The sequence below is a fragment of the Seriola aureovittata genome, chromosome 12, assembly GCF_021018895.1.
Source record: "Seriola aureovittata isolate HTS-2021-v1 ecotype China chromosome 12, ASM2101889v1, whole genome shotgun sequence".
Classification (NCBI taxonomy): Eukaryota; Metazoa; Chordata; class Actinopteri; order Carangiformes; family Carangidae; genus Seriola; species Seriola aureovittata.
The window spans coordinates 20,799,864-20,815,301 of NC_079375.1; the positions used below are offsets into that span (position 1 = coordinate 20,799,864).

The 15,438-nt window shown below is 43.5% G+C and overlaps 3 protein-coding genes across 3 annotated transcripts in view; 2 read left to right on the plus strand and 1 right to left on the minus strand.

The window, feature by feature from the left end:
* Positions 1-107: 107 nt before the first annotated feature.
* Positions 108-2,877, plus strand: LOC130179517 (polyisoprenoid diphosphate/phosphate phosphohydrolase PLPP6-like). Its single transcript, XM_056392549.1, has 2 exons — positions 108-780; positions 2,360-2,877. Exons 1-2 carry the CDS (start codon positions 402-404, stop codon positions 2,704-2,706), a joined length of 726 nt encoding a protein of 241 aa, XP_056248524.1. The 5' UTR covers positions 108-401; the 3' UTR covers positions 2,707-2,877.
* A 2,502-nt stretch (positions 2,878-5,379) lies between these two features.
* On the minus strand, positions 5,380-7,860 carry LOC130179128 (myocilin-like). Its single transcript, XM_056391898.1, has 3 exons — positions 7,192-7,860; positions 6,604-6,708; positions 5,380-6,498 (listed from the first exon to the last, which is right to left on the minus strand). The coding sequence occupies exons 1-3, from the start codon at positions 7,676-7,678 to the stop codon at positions 5,696-5,698; spliced, it is 1,395 nt and encodes a 464-aa protein (XP_056247873.1). The 5' UTR covers positions 7,679-7,860; the 3' UTR covers positions 5,380-5,695.
* A 1,909-nt stretch (positions 7,861-9,769) lies between these two features.
* The window catches only part of dnm3b (dynamin 3b), a 28,062-nt gene continuing 22,393 nt past the window's right edge, over positions 9,770-15,438 (plus strand). The window contains exon 1 of the mRNA XM_056391721.1: positions 9,770-9,907. The gene's annotated coding sequence lies outside the window, so the exon portion shown is untranslated. The remainder of the gene's footprint in view (positions 9,908-15,438) is intronic.

The following is a 15,438-nucleotide window of genomic DNA, read 5'->3' on the forward strand; positions in this document are numbered from 1 at the left end:
GTAAAGGACAGCATATGACAAACCAGACTCATTAACTGTGGTGCGTTCAGGGCGCGTTGGGTCGCAAGTGACCTTTTATTTTACGCACGCCCCAGTTTCCCGATAAGAATGTAGACATTTTGTTAAAGTGCAACACTCAAACCCTTCATGGCAACATTTATAGAATCAGTGCATTTGGTTGAGAAGTTACAACCACAAAATGTAAACCTCTAAACCTCAATACTCTTTTAATTGCATGTTAATGGGGAGGATGATGTAGCCACGTGACCAGAGCAGTCCAGTTCTGAACCGGACTGTGCAGTTTGCAGGATGTTTTGCATCTGAGCGCAGCAGGATTAAAGTGTTGACTGGGGGTCCATAAAGAAGGGCGGGTAGATTACAGAGGACACTGTCAAACGAAAATGTCCTCACCAGCGTCCAGACGGAATAGCTGCCGTGGAACTGCGTGTGGGAGCCGCTCATCATCTGAGTGCCATGTCCGCCGCCGGGGCTCCAGCTGCTCTTACTCTTCCTCTGGCGCTCAAACCGAAGACTTTTCCGCCAGTGTGAGTCAGCCCATGTTCACCATAACGCTCCGGTTTTTGCTGGCGATAGATCTGTGGGTGTCCAAGCGGCTCGGGGTGTGCGCTTGTGAGGAGTCTCCGTGGGGCAGCATACGGCCCCTGGTGCGGCTGGTGGAGTTCTCCGGGCATGTCATCCCGTGGCTCGTCGGCACTCTGTACACTCTGCTCCGGGGAGAGACGGTGGCGGAGCAGGAGATCATGCTGAATCTGGCCCTGGGTAAAAATGTGTGTCTCCTGTTTTGAATTTGAGTCAGGTGTGACCCTCAGTAGGTAAATGGAGGACAGACTCAACAGTGGTAGTATCCGCCTCTTAAAACTGCTATCTGTGACCAACAGATAACCCTTCCCTTTATTTAACATCCACATTTAGGCTTTAGGCTTTTAGGCATTTTTGCTTTGTCCTGCACGTGGCACGTCAGCTTGAAACTCTTTAAACTTCGAAGAAACATGATTTTTGTGACATCAACTTTCCTGAATACAACACTCTCAGAATAATGTATCATCCTGATGTCATTCAGGTGTCTGTTGTTTACGCACCTTTATTTATCACCACATTAGCTGCGCGTAAAGCCGATGCGTTATTACGCACACTTTTGCCAACTCCAAAGTGAAGCCTCTGTGGCTCTGTAGAGCTGAATGATGTTAATATTCAAATAGCTCAACACATCAGGCCAAAGCCTCGTCAGTCCACCCAAGTGTCAAATAATGCATTAGTGTAGAGCTGCAGGCTGTTTGCGCGTCCCCGTGACCGAGACACAGCCATGGCACGGTTTCTCTTTTGAGCTGCAGCTGACTGCATCTGTGGCCACTGAGAGACATGCATGAGACACGCATGTTGCTGTATTTGCACATATGGATTATAGTTGCTGACTGACAGCTCTGAGGTCAAACCCTGTGCTCCGGTGGAGTCCCTGATCTGTTCTTCGCTACAGTCTCTAAGATGACACGATGTTTTGGAAATATTGCGGCTTGTTTTCTCTTCCTGTAGACCAATCCGAAACTAATGAGTTTTTTTTTAGTTCATTTTATAAGACACAATATTATTAAAAGGTAAAAGATCCTTTGACACCGCTTTCTGATATCTCACAATTTATGGATGTCCAATTGTGGTAACTAATGATTCATATTAATGGTAGAATAATTTATTGGCCCTTTATAGATCAGCAAAGATATTAATGAGTACAGCTTTGGGGTTGCCAGGTTGTGATTATTCTTTGGTAAAACATTGACTTCATCCTTTTGCTCTCTCAGTTGGATGGACTTCTGGAAGAAAACATATATCAATTACTTCTTAACACAACTGCAGATTTAAAGACCTATTACAAAGCTAGAAACTCAAACATTTATTGACAGATTACTAACATTTATTACTACATTATTATTAACTACAGTAGAAAGGATGGATACCACACAAACATTTTCCACAAAAATATGTTCTGATTAATAGGCTATATCAGTTATTATTTATAAAGAATTAGGAAGTGATTTATTGAGCATTAATACAGTAAATAGTTAACACTTGTAAGCCCTTTATAAAGAATACACTGACTGTACTCAATTAAGAACTAATGAACAGTAAACTTTAAACATACAGTAAAAACAGAACCATACTAGCTTGAAGGGCCTTGGCATAAGTGAACAGACAAAACAGAGAAGATGAAATGAAACTAGACACTATATTCCTGTAGAAAGCCGCTGCAGTTAGAGGAAAACTGACCTCAGAGTTGCTTTGTGAATAAAAATGTTTTCAGCCATGCAAACTGAAACCAGTGTTGTTTCTCTGTTTCTCCTCACAGCTCTGTTGTTGGATCTGCTGCTGGTCAGAGTTGTGAAGACTCTGGTCAGACGTCGCAGGCCAGCCCAGAGCCGCTCTGACATCCTCTCCACATTCTTCGTGGAGCGCTACTCCTTCCCTTCAGGCCACGCCACGCGGGCGGCCATGTGTGCCCGGTTCCTCCTAGCCCAGCTGGTGGACACAGCCTCCATGCGGGTCCTGGTGGTGGGATGGGCCGCTCTGGTGAGCCTGTCCCGGCTGCTGCTTGCCAGACACTATGTGACAGATGTGGGCTTTGGCTTGGTTATGGGTTATTGCCAGTACGGCTTGGTGGAAAGGCTGTGGTTGACCTGGGACTCCAGGACATGATGCTTATGCGACTGCGAGAGAGACTCAACAGGGCCTATGGTGGACTCTGGATGGCAGATTGGAAGCATTAGGTTTGGTGGTACGGTGTCTCAGCTTTTATGGACGGGGAAAAACATGTAGCATGAAGTGTGTGTAACTCCAAGTTTCCCTACCATTAAAAAGTGAACTTTATTTATTGTGTATTGAATCTTTATGCATTGGAATTGACGGCCTGGGCAGTCGCTGGCGAGTTGTAGCCTCTCCCTTCAAGATGCACTTGTTTGCACAATAATGATGCATGGACTTAATCTCACAACGCTGAAACCAAAGCTGAATTTAATTAGTTTTAATTTTTTTAATAAAAAATCAAAGTAAGCTGTGCACCATTTCCAGATGTGCTTACTGAAACTGACTGGCACAGTCCTCCCGCGCTGGTGGCACATTGTCACAAAAGTAGTGTGTGGTTTTGTATGCTGCAGCACCACACTTGGTTCTCGCTATTTGTGTGACCGCTGGTGGGGATGAAGTCAACTCACACTCACCCAAGTTTCCATCAGCTGCTGCTGAGTCTCCTGACAGTCATTATACTGTAATACATCCCATCTCCTCTTACACTGTTGATAAACTATGCTGTCACCACCCCCTTTTTTAACATACCATTGTAATTTTGAAAATACACTTCACAAACACGTGGAGAGTTTATGTGGATTCGGCTTAAAACTGTTAAAGAGCCCGCAGAGCAGATAAGTCATTTAGTTTTGCCTGTGCATGACTGATCTAGAACAGCTGGAAGGTGTGCATGTAAAATGCAGTTGCAGCCTGCAAGTAGCAGCATAGGGTTTGTACAGATCTTATCCATCTATCTGCCACAATACAGATGAGGGGAAGGTGTGTATGTGTGTGAAATTACTTACATGAGCAAAAGTCCAACAATAATATCAGTTTGCAAGGAGAGCTAGCAACTCCCAAACCTCTAAACTAACTGCTAACACTTAACAAAGCTCTGGCCTCAGCTAAAATTAGCATGTTGTGGCGCTGCTCCTGTTAATTCTTTTTACATTGAGTTTGCCTTTGTGAATCAATAATAATAATAATTATCCATTGTTACTGAGAGATACTAAAATCAGGGAACAACAATGGAGTGTGCATGGTTGGACTAGGAAAGAAATTCACCCCTAGACTTATCTGCTGTGACAGGCCAACACTGTGAATGAGAGGCACACAGAGAAGGCTAGGAAAGAGACGGGTGGGGGCCAGTAAAAACTTGCTGTTGTTTTGACGGTCCACTGTCTCACTGTCCAGTCCTGATGGCCAGTCAGACTATGGAGGAGATGCCTCAGAGACTTGAAAAGCATGAAGACGGATGGGGCAGTTGTTCTGCTTCTGCTTGACAGGTGGGTAACATTATTATTTCTGTTTTACAGAGACATTAGGTCAGTATTATTTTGTCCTGTTTGTTTATGTTTGTAATGGTTAACCCAAACTGGTTGGGCAAGCAGGTGCTGGTGACATGTTTGTGTCTCCGGTAAGGGACACACAAATGATCTACACATGTAACAGACATGCTTGGCTTCTAGTTTTCCATGATATGCTGTCAGTGTGATGTTAGCTATAACAGCAGGAGAGGTGTGAGTATCGACATCTGCTACTGGTGTGCTGGCCACAGGAAACTGTCTTGTCTCTGCATGTTAGCTTTGCAGTAGCAACTGTAGCTGCAGTTTGCTCCATATCATAGTATTTGTCCACATAATGATCAAAGGGTTGTATTGCCACAAAGATCTAAAAACAAGTTTGCTAGCACACTGGATTTATTTTGTTACATACCTAATCTAAAATGCTAAACCAGGTAACATTACCTTCGTTGTTAGCTTACCTACAAACCTACAGTCCTCTCTTTTGTCATTTCGTTTTGTGACAACCGTCTAAATAACTCACTCTACCTAGTTTTACTCCAGTGCGTTTTGGCTGATGTGTTTGTGTGCATGCTGTAGAAGGCCTCTGGATTCTGCCGTTGTGTTGTTGCCTTGGCAATAAGTGTTGGTGAATTTGAGGGGGTGGAGTTTCTGGAGGAGCACTGAAGGGAGAGGTGTGTTTGTTTTGCTGTTGCGTTCAGAATTGCTTGCGCCACCATTAATACCTGCAGTTAATTTTATCATGATGGTGCACTGCTTATCCCATTCTATTGCAGTTTCAATTTCAATATCATTATCAATCATTTCCAAATCTGTCTGCTTGTAATGTTACCTGTCCTACCACTAGGTGTTGCTGTGCACACCCACAGGTATGAGCAGCTGTATGTAATGCTGTTTCCTGATCTTTAGCATGCAATTCCTCATGATACTGTAATGTTTTGGGATGTACTTAGCTGTGTGTGTGTGTGTGTGTGTGTGTGTGTGTGTGTGTGTGTGTGTGTGTGTGTGTGTGAGATTACGTGAATTATGACAGGGAAAGCATCAAGTTTTGATAATGTGTAAAAAATATTGCATCTCAACACGACCAAACTCTCCTTCTTAACGTGTATTAGTGACAAAATGTTAAAGCTATTATTTGCATAAATGGTGCTCCATATTACAGCATCATGGCTCAGTACATTAAAGCTTAAATTGCTGCAGTGGTGACCGGGTAACAAACAAAAAAGCGTTTCTGAAGCTGTGATTTTGGAGTTGAAAACAATGACAACAGTGTTTTGTTTTTTAAAAGTTTTTATTGAGAACTTACAAAACAAAAACATTTACTGACAGACAACAAAACTATTTACCATTATTACTTTTTGTAATAATAACCGAGATCATCAGAGTTCTATCACAGCTACATGAATATTCCTGTGTTGTCATAATACATCTTATTTACAATAGTAATAGACAGAATAGATTTTAATGATACAAAAACACATAGATTAGCATTGAAATAACCTCAATACACTTAAAATGACTATATGTTTTATCCCATTCACTTGCTCTTGCATTAGCACAGTCCAGTAAACAGCAGTCTCTCTCTGTCTGTGTCCTCTTTAGCTGCTGCCATGGCTGGCCCTGCCCTGTCTGATGTCATAGGTGACCATGTGGAAGTTGTCCCAAGCATACAGCTTCCTCCGGGCGTGGTTGTAGTCCAACATGCTGTTGTAACGGTACTTGTTCTTGAAGGGCACGGCCACTGCCCGCCCCACGCCGGTGGCTGTGTCAAACACAAAGTTGATGGTGGTGTTGGGTGCGGTGTAGCTGGCCACTGTGTACAGACGTCCACACACCATGAAAGCATTGGCCACTGTGTTCTTCCTGATGTTGGTCTCCCAGCTCTTCTTCACTTCCAGGCTCTCGGGGTCCAGTTGTGAAATCACAATGGCACCTTTTGCTTTGCTTGTGCTGTAGATAGCCCACAAGCCTTGTTCATCCACTGCCAGGTCGATGTCGGTGTAGCCTCCCCAGGAGTAAGGGTGCTGGCCATGGAAGCCAGCATGAGGCAGGTCCAGACGTGATGCCAGGCTCTCAGAGGCCAGGTCGTAGCGGATCAGGGTACGGCTGCGTTTGCGCTGGTAGTACATGGAGCCACGGTACATGGTTGCCCCTGTGCTTTCCACAGGCTCCGGCAGAACCAGGACCTTCATAGGGAAGCCTCGGGAGAACTGTTCCATGTCTTCGTATGCAAAGAGCTGACGGACGTCTTTGCCCACTGCGTCGATACGCCACACAGTCTTGTTGGTGTAAAGAGGGCCCTGAGGCTCGGGATCTTGCAGCCACACTCCATATTTACCGGTGATGCTGTCAGCCTTCCTGTGCAACACAGGGTCTCCCACTGACAGCAGCTCTCCACAGCCTGAGGAGAAAACATCATGGTACGTGTTATACATTTTCAATGCTTTGAAAGGCATTAAACTGCATCAATACCCCATCACGAGGGCAGCAGAAAACCAATGTTTACCCGTGAAGTTGTGATTTCCTTCAGGAATGAGGTGGGATGCTGGAACCTCTGTCACCTCAGCCTTCATCTCCTGGTACGCCCCATTCCCAAAATCATATGCAGGGTCTTGGAGAGACACAATAAAGGAGAAAGTTATGTAAAGAAAATATTACACTAAAGTTCAGATTGGGAAGGAATTTTGAGAAGAACATGACAGAAAAAAAAAAACTTTTAGTAGTAAACCACAGATAAACCAGAGTCAGTCCCAACACACAGACAACATCAAAGTGTAAGTGTCTCATATGTTTGCCTCAGAGCACAGCGGGCTCCCCCTGTAACCCCGCTATTGCTCTCCTAAAAATGATCACACACACGTAAACACTCACGCATGAGTGACAAAGCCATGAAAGAAGAGTCTGTTGTAAATTCCTATCCCCTTACTCGACCTGGCTAACTGCAACCTGATCTGTTGCCCTGGGATACTTGGGGAGTCAGCCACAACTACATTTATCAAACAAACAAACAAACAAACCAACAAACAAAAAACTCTGAATATACAGAAAGAAATGTGGAAAATAAAGAAATTGGGATTTGTTTTGCTGTACATACCACTGGCAGGTCTGCTCTCACGCTGAGCCCCCCCTGAGGTGTGTGTTTGCTTGCAGGGCTGCTGCCTGAGGCTCTCTGCCTCCTGGCTCAGCTCGCCCACCCTCCTCTGCAGCTCCTGGATCTGCCTGCTCAGACGCTCCTTGTCCTGTTGCAGCTGGTTTCTTTCCCCAGTAACCTGGGCATAAGCTTCCTGGAGACCCTCTTCACCATTAGACTCAATCGCACTCCCGCCAGTGCCTCCATCCGCTCCTGCTATGAGCCGGCTGACCAAAGCCTCCAGCAGTGTGAGCCGGGACAAGACTCCGTCCATTTCGGGTTTCACGCCGCCTCCAGGGCAGCTGGACTCCTGTGGACTGGCCACGGTGAAGGTGTAGTGGCAGCGTCCAGTAGGGTCATTGGAGCGGCGGAGGGAGGCTCGGTCTTCAGCCTGGCTCTGGCATGACAGAATTAAGCAGGACAGACACAGGAGAGACACTTGGAGCCACATTGTGGAGGGGGCAGACAGAGTCACTGACCTTCTAGTTTAGGAGTATTTGCAGAGATTCAACTGTTTATCTTCCTCTTCTTCTCTTTAGAGGATAGACCCTTTTTAACTGTCTTTAACTAGGCTCTTCCTACCTGAGTATCCCTGGTCAGTGCAGGTCAGTGTCTGAATTCCAGCAATGCTCAGAGTAGGATATTTATACAGTTAACTGTCAGGGAGTGGGAGGGGACGAGGAGTGTGGCAGGGAATGAAATAGCCAGGGGGTGTGGAGTGTGTGTGTGTGTGTGTGTGTGTAAAGGTCCACGTGTTTCTTCTTTTTGCTGGTGGTTGGGTGAGGTGTACTGAAAGGGACAAACAATGTGAAACTCATCCAGTACCAGTGGAAAAATACACAATTTGATGTTTGTTTTTTCCTGCATGGAAAAAGTTATGTTGGTATGTCTCTGCAGGTTGTTTTGACTGGACAGCATCTCTTTATGGCTGTCGGCTGTGGCGCTGTTTACTTCCTCCGTGACTGATAGTTTTACTATTAAACCACCTTGTGATTAACAGTTTATGACCTGGGTAGGAGAATTCGGGAATCTGAAGCCGACATTCACCAACGCTCAACAGCAAGGCGGCCTTAGTGCAAGCTGGTGCTGGTCTCCTCCCTCACAGCTGGACAGGATGTCTGGCACAGGAGGATAGGCTGGCTGTCTGGCAAGAAACGGAGAGGTGGCGGAGTTGCTCTTCTTCTCTTCCCATGAAGCCCCATAAATTCCCAAAAACTCTACGTGCCAGTAAATCAACAAGACTAATGGCTCTTTGAGTCTACGCTCCGGCATAGTGGTGCTTTGAAGAGCTGATCAGGTATAATGTTTACCATGTTCACCATCTTAGCATAGCATGCTAACATTAGCCAAAAAAAAAAGTTATTTCGATTCATCCTGAGGGAGACGTGAATGTCTGTACCAAAGTTAATGGCAATCTATCCTACATTTTTACTTTGGGTTAGGTGATCACCAAAGTTATTTTGATGGGGAACCATGGGAACTGTGAATGTCTGAACAGAATTTAGTGCCATCCCTGGCTTTCTAAACCCACTGAGGCATAGGGCCCACCTGTGTTTCAGCTGTCTACACGTGATGTGACTGGGACTTGTTCTGGTTCTGTGTTGAACAGAGAGAGGAAATACCAAATATATCACCACCGGAGTCCAGCACAAGTGAACCCCTTGTAAGTGTGCAAAAACACATTATTCTGGTCTCTCAGGGGATAAAGGCCATTAGTCGTAGATATATATTGGTAGCACTTCCTCTCGTTTCCTCCACAGCTCTTCACCACTGTCTTTTTCATTTGCCTTTAGTCTTAATCAACATGCTGAGTTTCTCCACACTGACTGTCACAAAAATATTTCATAAATACCAGCAGCAATGAACCAGTTTCCCCCCAAAAGCAGCTTGCAGTGCACATCTGTGTTTGGTTCCACAAGATCTATCTGCTGCCTAGTTAACCTGTCTGTTTTATGGCCCATGGAAAGTCACCAGTATTCCACAATGTTTTTACCGCTGAGGTGCGTTTCTCTTATGTAACATTACGACTCAGGCAACTTGTAAAAGTTAGCCCCAGCTCCTCTGTCGGTCCCTAAGAAAACAGGAGATGACAATGTGCACACAAACTTTTCCATAGGCAGTCTGGCTATATGCAGAAGTAGCTCTACTGGGACCCAGGACCTCAGTGTTTGTCTGCTGAAACACTCAACTCAACTAAGAGTACATTTTTAAATGACGATGATAAATGATGTTCTTGCTTCTTACTTCTCTCAGGTTCGTGAGATACCAGGCTTTCATGTCCTCAAGCTACGTTCATGTACAGTGCATTTCTGAGAATCTAGGACTTTATTTTTATTCTAACCCTTAAATGTCCAGTCTATATCTTTACCACTACACTGTCTATTGTCACCATTCAATCAAATGGAAATGCTTTGTGCATCATTTTATACACCTTTTCCCAAATTTGAGCCAGACACCAATGATGTCTTTGTAGTAAAACTGTGTGGGTTTAAAAAGCAATGACTGGCTGCACCACTTGGGGGCAGGAGAAGTAAGTTGGGAACTAAACATTGACACATCGTCGCCGTTTTAAGCTAATAATGCAAACTTGTTAGGAAACGGTTTCATCGTTTAAACACGAGGCACTTCCGGTGCGACTTTATCATGTATCGAGAGTCGCGCCTCTGGTCGCCGGATGAGTGTAAGTACAATGTCCTCTCTCTTTATGCTCTGCGTTGGGTTTCTACCAGGGGAAAGTGTCTTTATCCTCTGCGCCATAGTGTTCACCTGCTAGTTGCTAACTATCTCTCTGCTGTGTGATGCTGAGCAGGTAGTGCACAGTTTGTATTTGGGGCTTTGTCGTTGAAAACAACTTCCTGCTGCGACAGAAAGCAAACGCTATTAGAGTTGTGAGACTGAACCAAAACAGAGGTTGTGGGCCGGACAGTTGAACAATGAGCTGAAACTCGGTATAAAACACAATAAAGTCGAAGGCAGCGTCAGCTTCAGGTGGTCAGGAGTCTGGAAACAGGGGGAGGAAGCTCACCTGTCTTTGTCAAAGGTTAAAAAAAATCAACTTACCTGCATCTGTAAAGCTCATTATTAAACACATATTTAATTTGACGTGTGAAAATGACAATTCAGCCTGAAACGTTTTGTTATGTGTGACACTAGTAGCAGCTAAACATTCAGTACTACACAGAAAAATAATCCAGTTTCACCAGTTAGTTAATAAAGATTATAAATAGATCAATAACAAATGAGTGATATCATCTGATGGAGAAAAATAGTAGACATCACAGTTATTTTGGCAGGTTTTTTAAAATAGTCTTTAAAAATACAGTCCCCGAATTCTTGGCAGTGCAGGATTTCCACTGTGTAATCCTGAAGGGACATTTCACTGCCGCATGTTTGAATATGAATTTCATAATGTTACGTAACAGGAAACAGAGGAATGGCTCATGAGAGTATTGGCATCACTGAGTCAAAAACAAAACAGATGAGAGGAACAGTGTGATTGCTGAATCAGGGTAGACACGTGGAAAATGAAGTGCTCAACAGTGTTGTTTACACAGCAGCTACCACAACTGTTATTGAGAACAAGAAGAGGAAAGTGGGCTTGTTAGAAAATCAAACGATGCGCCAGTTGTCTCAACCTGGGTCATTAAGACACTGACAGCATCATTTATAGACATTTCAGTAGCGATGAAGAGCAAATTTGAGCAACTCCCACACAGAACAATCATTGGCTCACCAGACGTGCATTTACAAGTGTGAAGTCTTGGATAACAGGCATTTATGTGGGTGCCAGTCTGGCTTTTAGATCTACCATGTTACGCACACATGAAGCAAACAGTCACCAGAGCAGCACTGAGCGCTCAGCGGTTTTAACACCCTCAAACACAACCTCGCACCTCACGGTACAGGTGACATTTTTACAGGATGCCTCAGTGCTCAGACTGGAAGTACAGAGCACGAGCCTGAACCGTTCTCTCTGAATGTTACTGTTTGTTCAGTTTTTTAAGAGAGAGAGAGAGAGTGAGACCGCCTCGACACTTTTGAATATGTTGTGATGTAAGCTGCCGAAGCTCAAATGAGTCATGGCGTTTCATTCACAGGGAGCATTTATGAACATAGTTGTGTAGTTTAGCGCTCAGTGAATGGGCCCACAAAGGGTCAGTGTGTTGTGTTTCTTGAGAAAAGCATTAGACGTGTCTGTCTGTCTGTCTGTCTGTCTGTCTGTCTGTCTGTCTGCTGTGACCGTGAGGGTATAATCACAGTGGACAACACGCCCACACACAACTGTGCAGCAGCACGGTAGGTGTTGTTTGGCCTTTGACAGGTCAGTACAGGTGTTACACCAGAAGTTCTCATTACTGATGCAGACAGACTGGCATGGCTCCACGGTGTCCTTTGTGAAAACACAGACAGTCACACCATCACATACAAACAGATCAGATCCAGCTGATATAACACTGTCTGCACTTGGTGTCAGGTGGTGTCGGTTTTCTCTGGAAGCCTCACAGGAAGTGATATGGTGTGAAAAGCTCTCACGTAATGACACAACCATTACTTCCTTTATGTGATGTTTTTTCCAGGATTTTGAGACGTAGACGTCATTTAAAGAATTTCTAACCAGGTTTTTGACATGTTATTATTTAAAATGGAGTAGTTTTTAAGTTATTTTTTGGCTTTATTATGATAGAGACAGTGAGAGAGAGACAGGAAAATTCGGGGGGAGGGAGAGGGGATGACATGCAGCAAAGGCCTGAGTCATATTCGAACCCAGGCCTCTGTGGTAAGGACTGAGCCTAAATGATTTGTGCTCTACCAGATGAGCCGCTGGGGCGCTGAGTAATTTATATATATTCAAACATCTGGAGGGAATCTTTAAAGACAGAGTTTTGGGAAATATGCTTCTTCACTTTCTTGTTGAAAGTTAAAGGGGAAGATTGATACTGCTATTCTCATACCTGTCTGTTAGAGCAAGAACACCGTTAGCTTATGTTAGCATGGAATAAAGATTCAAAACCCACAGAGAGCACTGACTAGCAAAACTAACAAACCAAAGCCATGCTAGCACGTGACTGTGTTTTGTACAAATATGTATTTTTCTAATAACAATATCGAAAGAATATCAAAATATGACAAACATACTGAAGCCTAATTGATGCTCACCTTAGAAGTCTTACATTTTTAGATTCAGGTTTTGCCATGTAAACTGTCCATAACTGCAAATTGAAATTGTTAACTTAAAAACGAGTAATGGAAACACATGAATTCTCGAGAAATCTCTCAAATGTAAAAAAGAAAATATGTATACACTCACACGAGGGGGTTTTTCAGACTATTCGACAAAGCAGTATTTGGAAAATTGAAATGGAAATACTTTTTTACCATTTGAGTCGTGGCCCCTGCCGTATCAGGCCCCAGGGAGCCAGTTCAAACCGAGAGGCAGGCTGCTGGAAATCTGTCGTCACGTTTAATTGGAATGATATCACGGAAACACAGACAGATCACTATTGTGTGTTTCGTCGACTTTTCTAAAAAAAAAATGTGCAAAAATGTGATGGATACGTGGCCACTGATGTCCATCTCTCCGTCTTTTATGACATTACGCCATGTAAATACACAGGGTAAAAATAATGGAATTCCTGCTCATTGTAATTCCTGTAATATCCTCTCACAGAGTGTCACCCCTCCAGGCACATTGTTTTTATAAGTGTGGGTTACAGGATTCCAGCGGCTCTAATACGTACATTCAACAGTTTCAGTAAATTCCTCTTTTTCTTTACCTACAACACACACTGTTATTCCATCTATGTGTTATTCACATCTGTGTGTGTGTGTGTGTGTGTGTGTGTGTGTGTGTGTGTGTCTGTCTGTGTGTGAGACTGTTTTAGGTTTTTAAGGGTGGTGTGTTACATAATGGGGCCACTGTTTTCCCTCATTGATGACAGTTTAACAACAGGGCCTTTCCACTGTCTTGCACGCCAGGCAACAATTTAACAACTTTAGCCATCAAGGTAGCTCAAATAAGGAGAATGGAGAAAATGGAAGTCTATGCATTTCATTTTTTTTCCTCAAACACCGGAGCCCTGAATAGTTTGCAACCTTGCAAACGTCAATCGTCGATCTGTTTTCATCTTGAAATGACAGGAGCTCATTCCTTTTGTCCTTAGCTTATCTCAGTGGCCTTGTAATCTCATTTAAGAGAGGAAGAAAGGGCAAGATCAACTGAATTCCTTCCCTGGCAACAGATTTAAATCTAAGGCTGTATCAGATTCAACAGCTGCGCCTGCAGTGCTGTCTGTGGCTCCTTGTGCAGCTATGCAGAAAAAAAAAACAAAACTGTGACCTTTCTTGCAACAGCAACTTCTGTTGTGGTACCGCTCAAACCGGAGACAGTAAGGTCATTTTGTGAGCTCTGACATGGTAAGCAGACAGCACCATCCTGTGAAAACACAGTGCTGCAATGAAGCATGGGTAATGGATGATTCAGAACGATGATGGAGTGGTGCATGGAGACCAACATGTTTATAACTACTCTCCCTGGCCTCCCTTTGACCTGAAGCCAATAATCTGTTCTCCACCAGCACTCCACCATCTGTCTCTCATTCAAAATACACATACAGTGACAAACAAATACACATGCACATGCACACACCAGCACAGCATCCTGTATTTCATTTAAACAGAATGTGCATGCTTCCTGTTGTTGTCCATTTTTAGCCTTTATCATTCATCCTCATGATGAAACATTAACAGTATACTGTAGATCCGTAATGTTCTGGGACCAACATGAGCCAAGGTGGACAAAATAAAACAAACATCTCATGGAAAAGACTTTAACTAAAATAGTTTATTTTCAATTACAAAAACTTGAATCAATGAGGTGATGTATTAACCATTAAAGGACTGTTCTGACACTCAACACTTTAATATGTAAATATTTTTAAAGCAGTTTGAGATTATAACATATCTTAAGTAAGTATATGTATAACTAATATTATACAAATATACTGCATGTGTGTACATGTACATGTAAAAGTGATATGTAGCATATGATTTCCTATTGTTGTATTACTTTAACTTCTAAAATCTGAATACGTCTTCCACTACTGCTAAGTTGTGGTGTTTTTATATGACCTGGACTTAACTATAGAGAACTATAGATTCTAATATAATACATTATGATAAAAACAGTGTAATATATAATATAACTTACAATAAATTATGTAAAATGCCACAGCATTCCACCAATCTATGTTTTATTGTCAGTATTTTTGTTATCTACAGAGCTATACTGCCAAATAGTGATCTGTTGACAACAACAGTGACAGTGCGGTAGGTCCGTCAAGGTGGCAGGGGTTCCCCTGAGAGATTTACCCCCCCCCCCCCCCCCCCCCCCCCCCCCATGAAAACATGTCACTAGCAGCTCTGAACCAATAAATAAGTATAATTTCTGGAATGACTCAGGGACCCTGTCCAGCTCAAGGCTCAGTTCGAAGGTGCCCCTGCTGTATAGGTGCACAGGTCAGTGGTGAAGTGACTCCCAGTTCCTGGTCTAAAAACAGGCCCACCTATATTTTTAAGCCTTAAAGACTGACCTGGAGACCAACTCTCCTGTTGCCCCAGATACCTCAGGAAACAGGATCTTTGGCAGGAGATGAAAGGTTCAGGGTGAGAGAGAGGGAGAGAGAGAGAGAGAGGGTGTTGGATTGATGTTGATGTTACTGGATACCCCTGCTCACACATCCTTTCCCTGTCAGGTAAATTCACAGGAGTTGACCCTGAGATGAATCACAGCCGTCTAGCAGTCAGATGATCAGTATAACACTTCATTATATCCTATAACAGATTTAGTTTCACTGGAAATCTAAAGAAACACGCACTTCAAAGCAGAATTTAAATTGCATATAAGCCTACTTTAGTTTTTTTTTCCATTATAGTGACTGTACTACTATTACTTTCTCTCTGACATAACTGTAGAGTCCAGAGATGAAGTTCTAAGATCAATTCAGGTGTAATATCCATCCATACACCTTCAGTAGATATCCAGTGAATACCAACTGGACCCAAACGCAGAGAACCAGTGATCATGTTGCTACTGCCATCTAGTGGCAATCGAGCTCACTACAACATAATATGTCAACTAGACCTCATCTCCGGAGGCCTGACCATAATGAAAAGGGCAAATACTGAATAAATCGATAAGATTTGTCTGTCTTT

Bases quoted from the DNA above. Each gene is read 5' to 3' on its own strand.
- LOC130179128 (XM_056391898.1), bottom strand. From the start codon at position 7,678: ATGTGGCTCCAAGTGTCTCTCCTGTGTCTGTCCTGCTTAATTCTGTCA. The intron at 6,709-7,191 runs GTATGTACAGCA...TGTCTCTCCAAG, and splicing joins TGAGAGCAGACCTGCCAGTG to ACCCTGCATATGATTTTGGG. The intron at 6,499-6,603 runs GTAAACATTGGT...TTTTCTCCTCAG, and splicing joins AGGAAATCACAACTTCACGG to GCTGTGGAGAGCTGCTGTCA.
- LOC130179517 (XM_056392549.1), top strand. From the start codon at position 402: ATGTCCTCACCAGCGTCCAGACGGAATAGCTGCCGTGGAACTGCGTGT. The intron at 781-2,359 runs GTAAAAATGTGT...TTCTCCTCACAG, and splicing joins CATGCTGAATCTGGCCCTGG to CTCTGTTGTTGGATCTGCTG.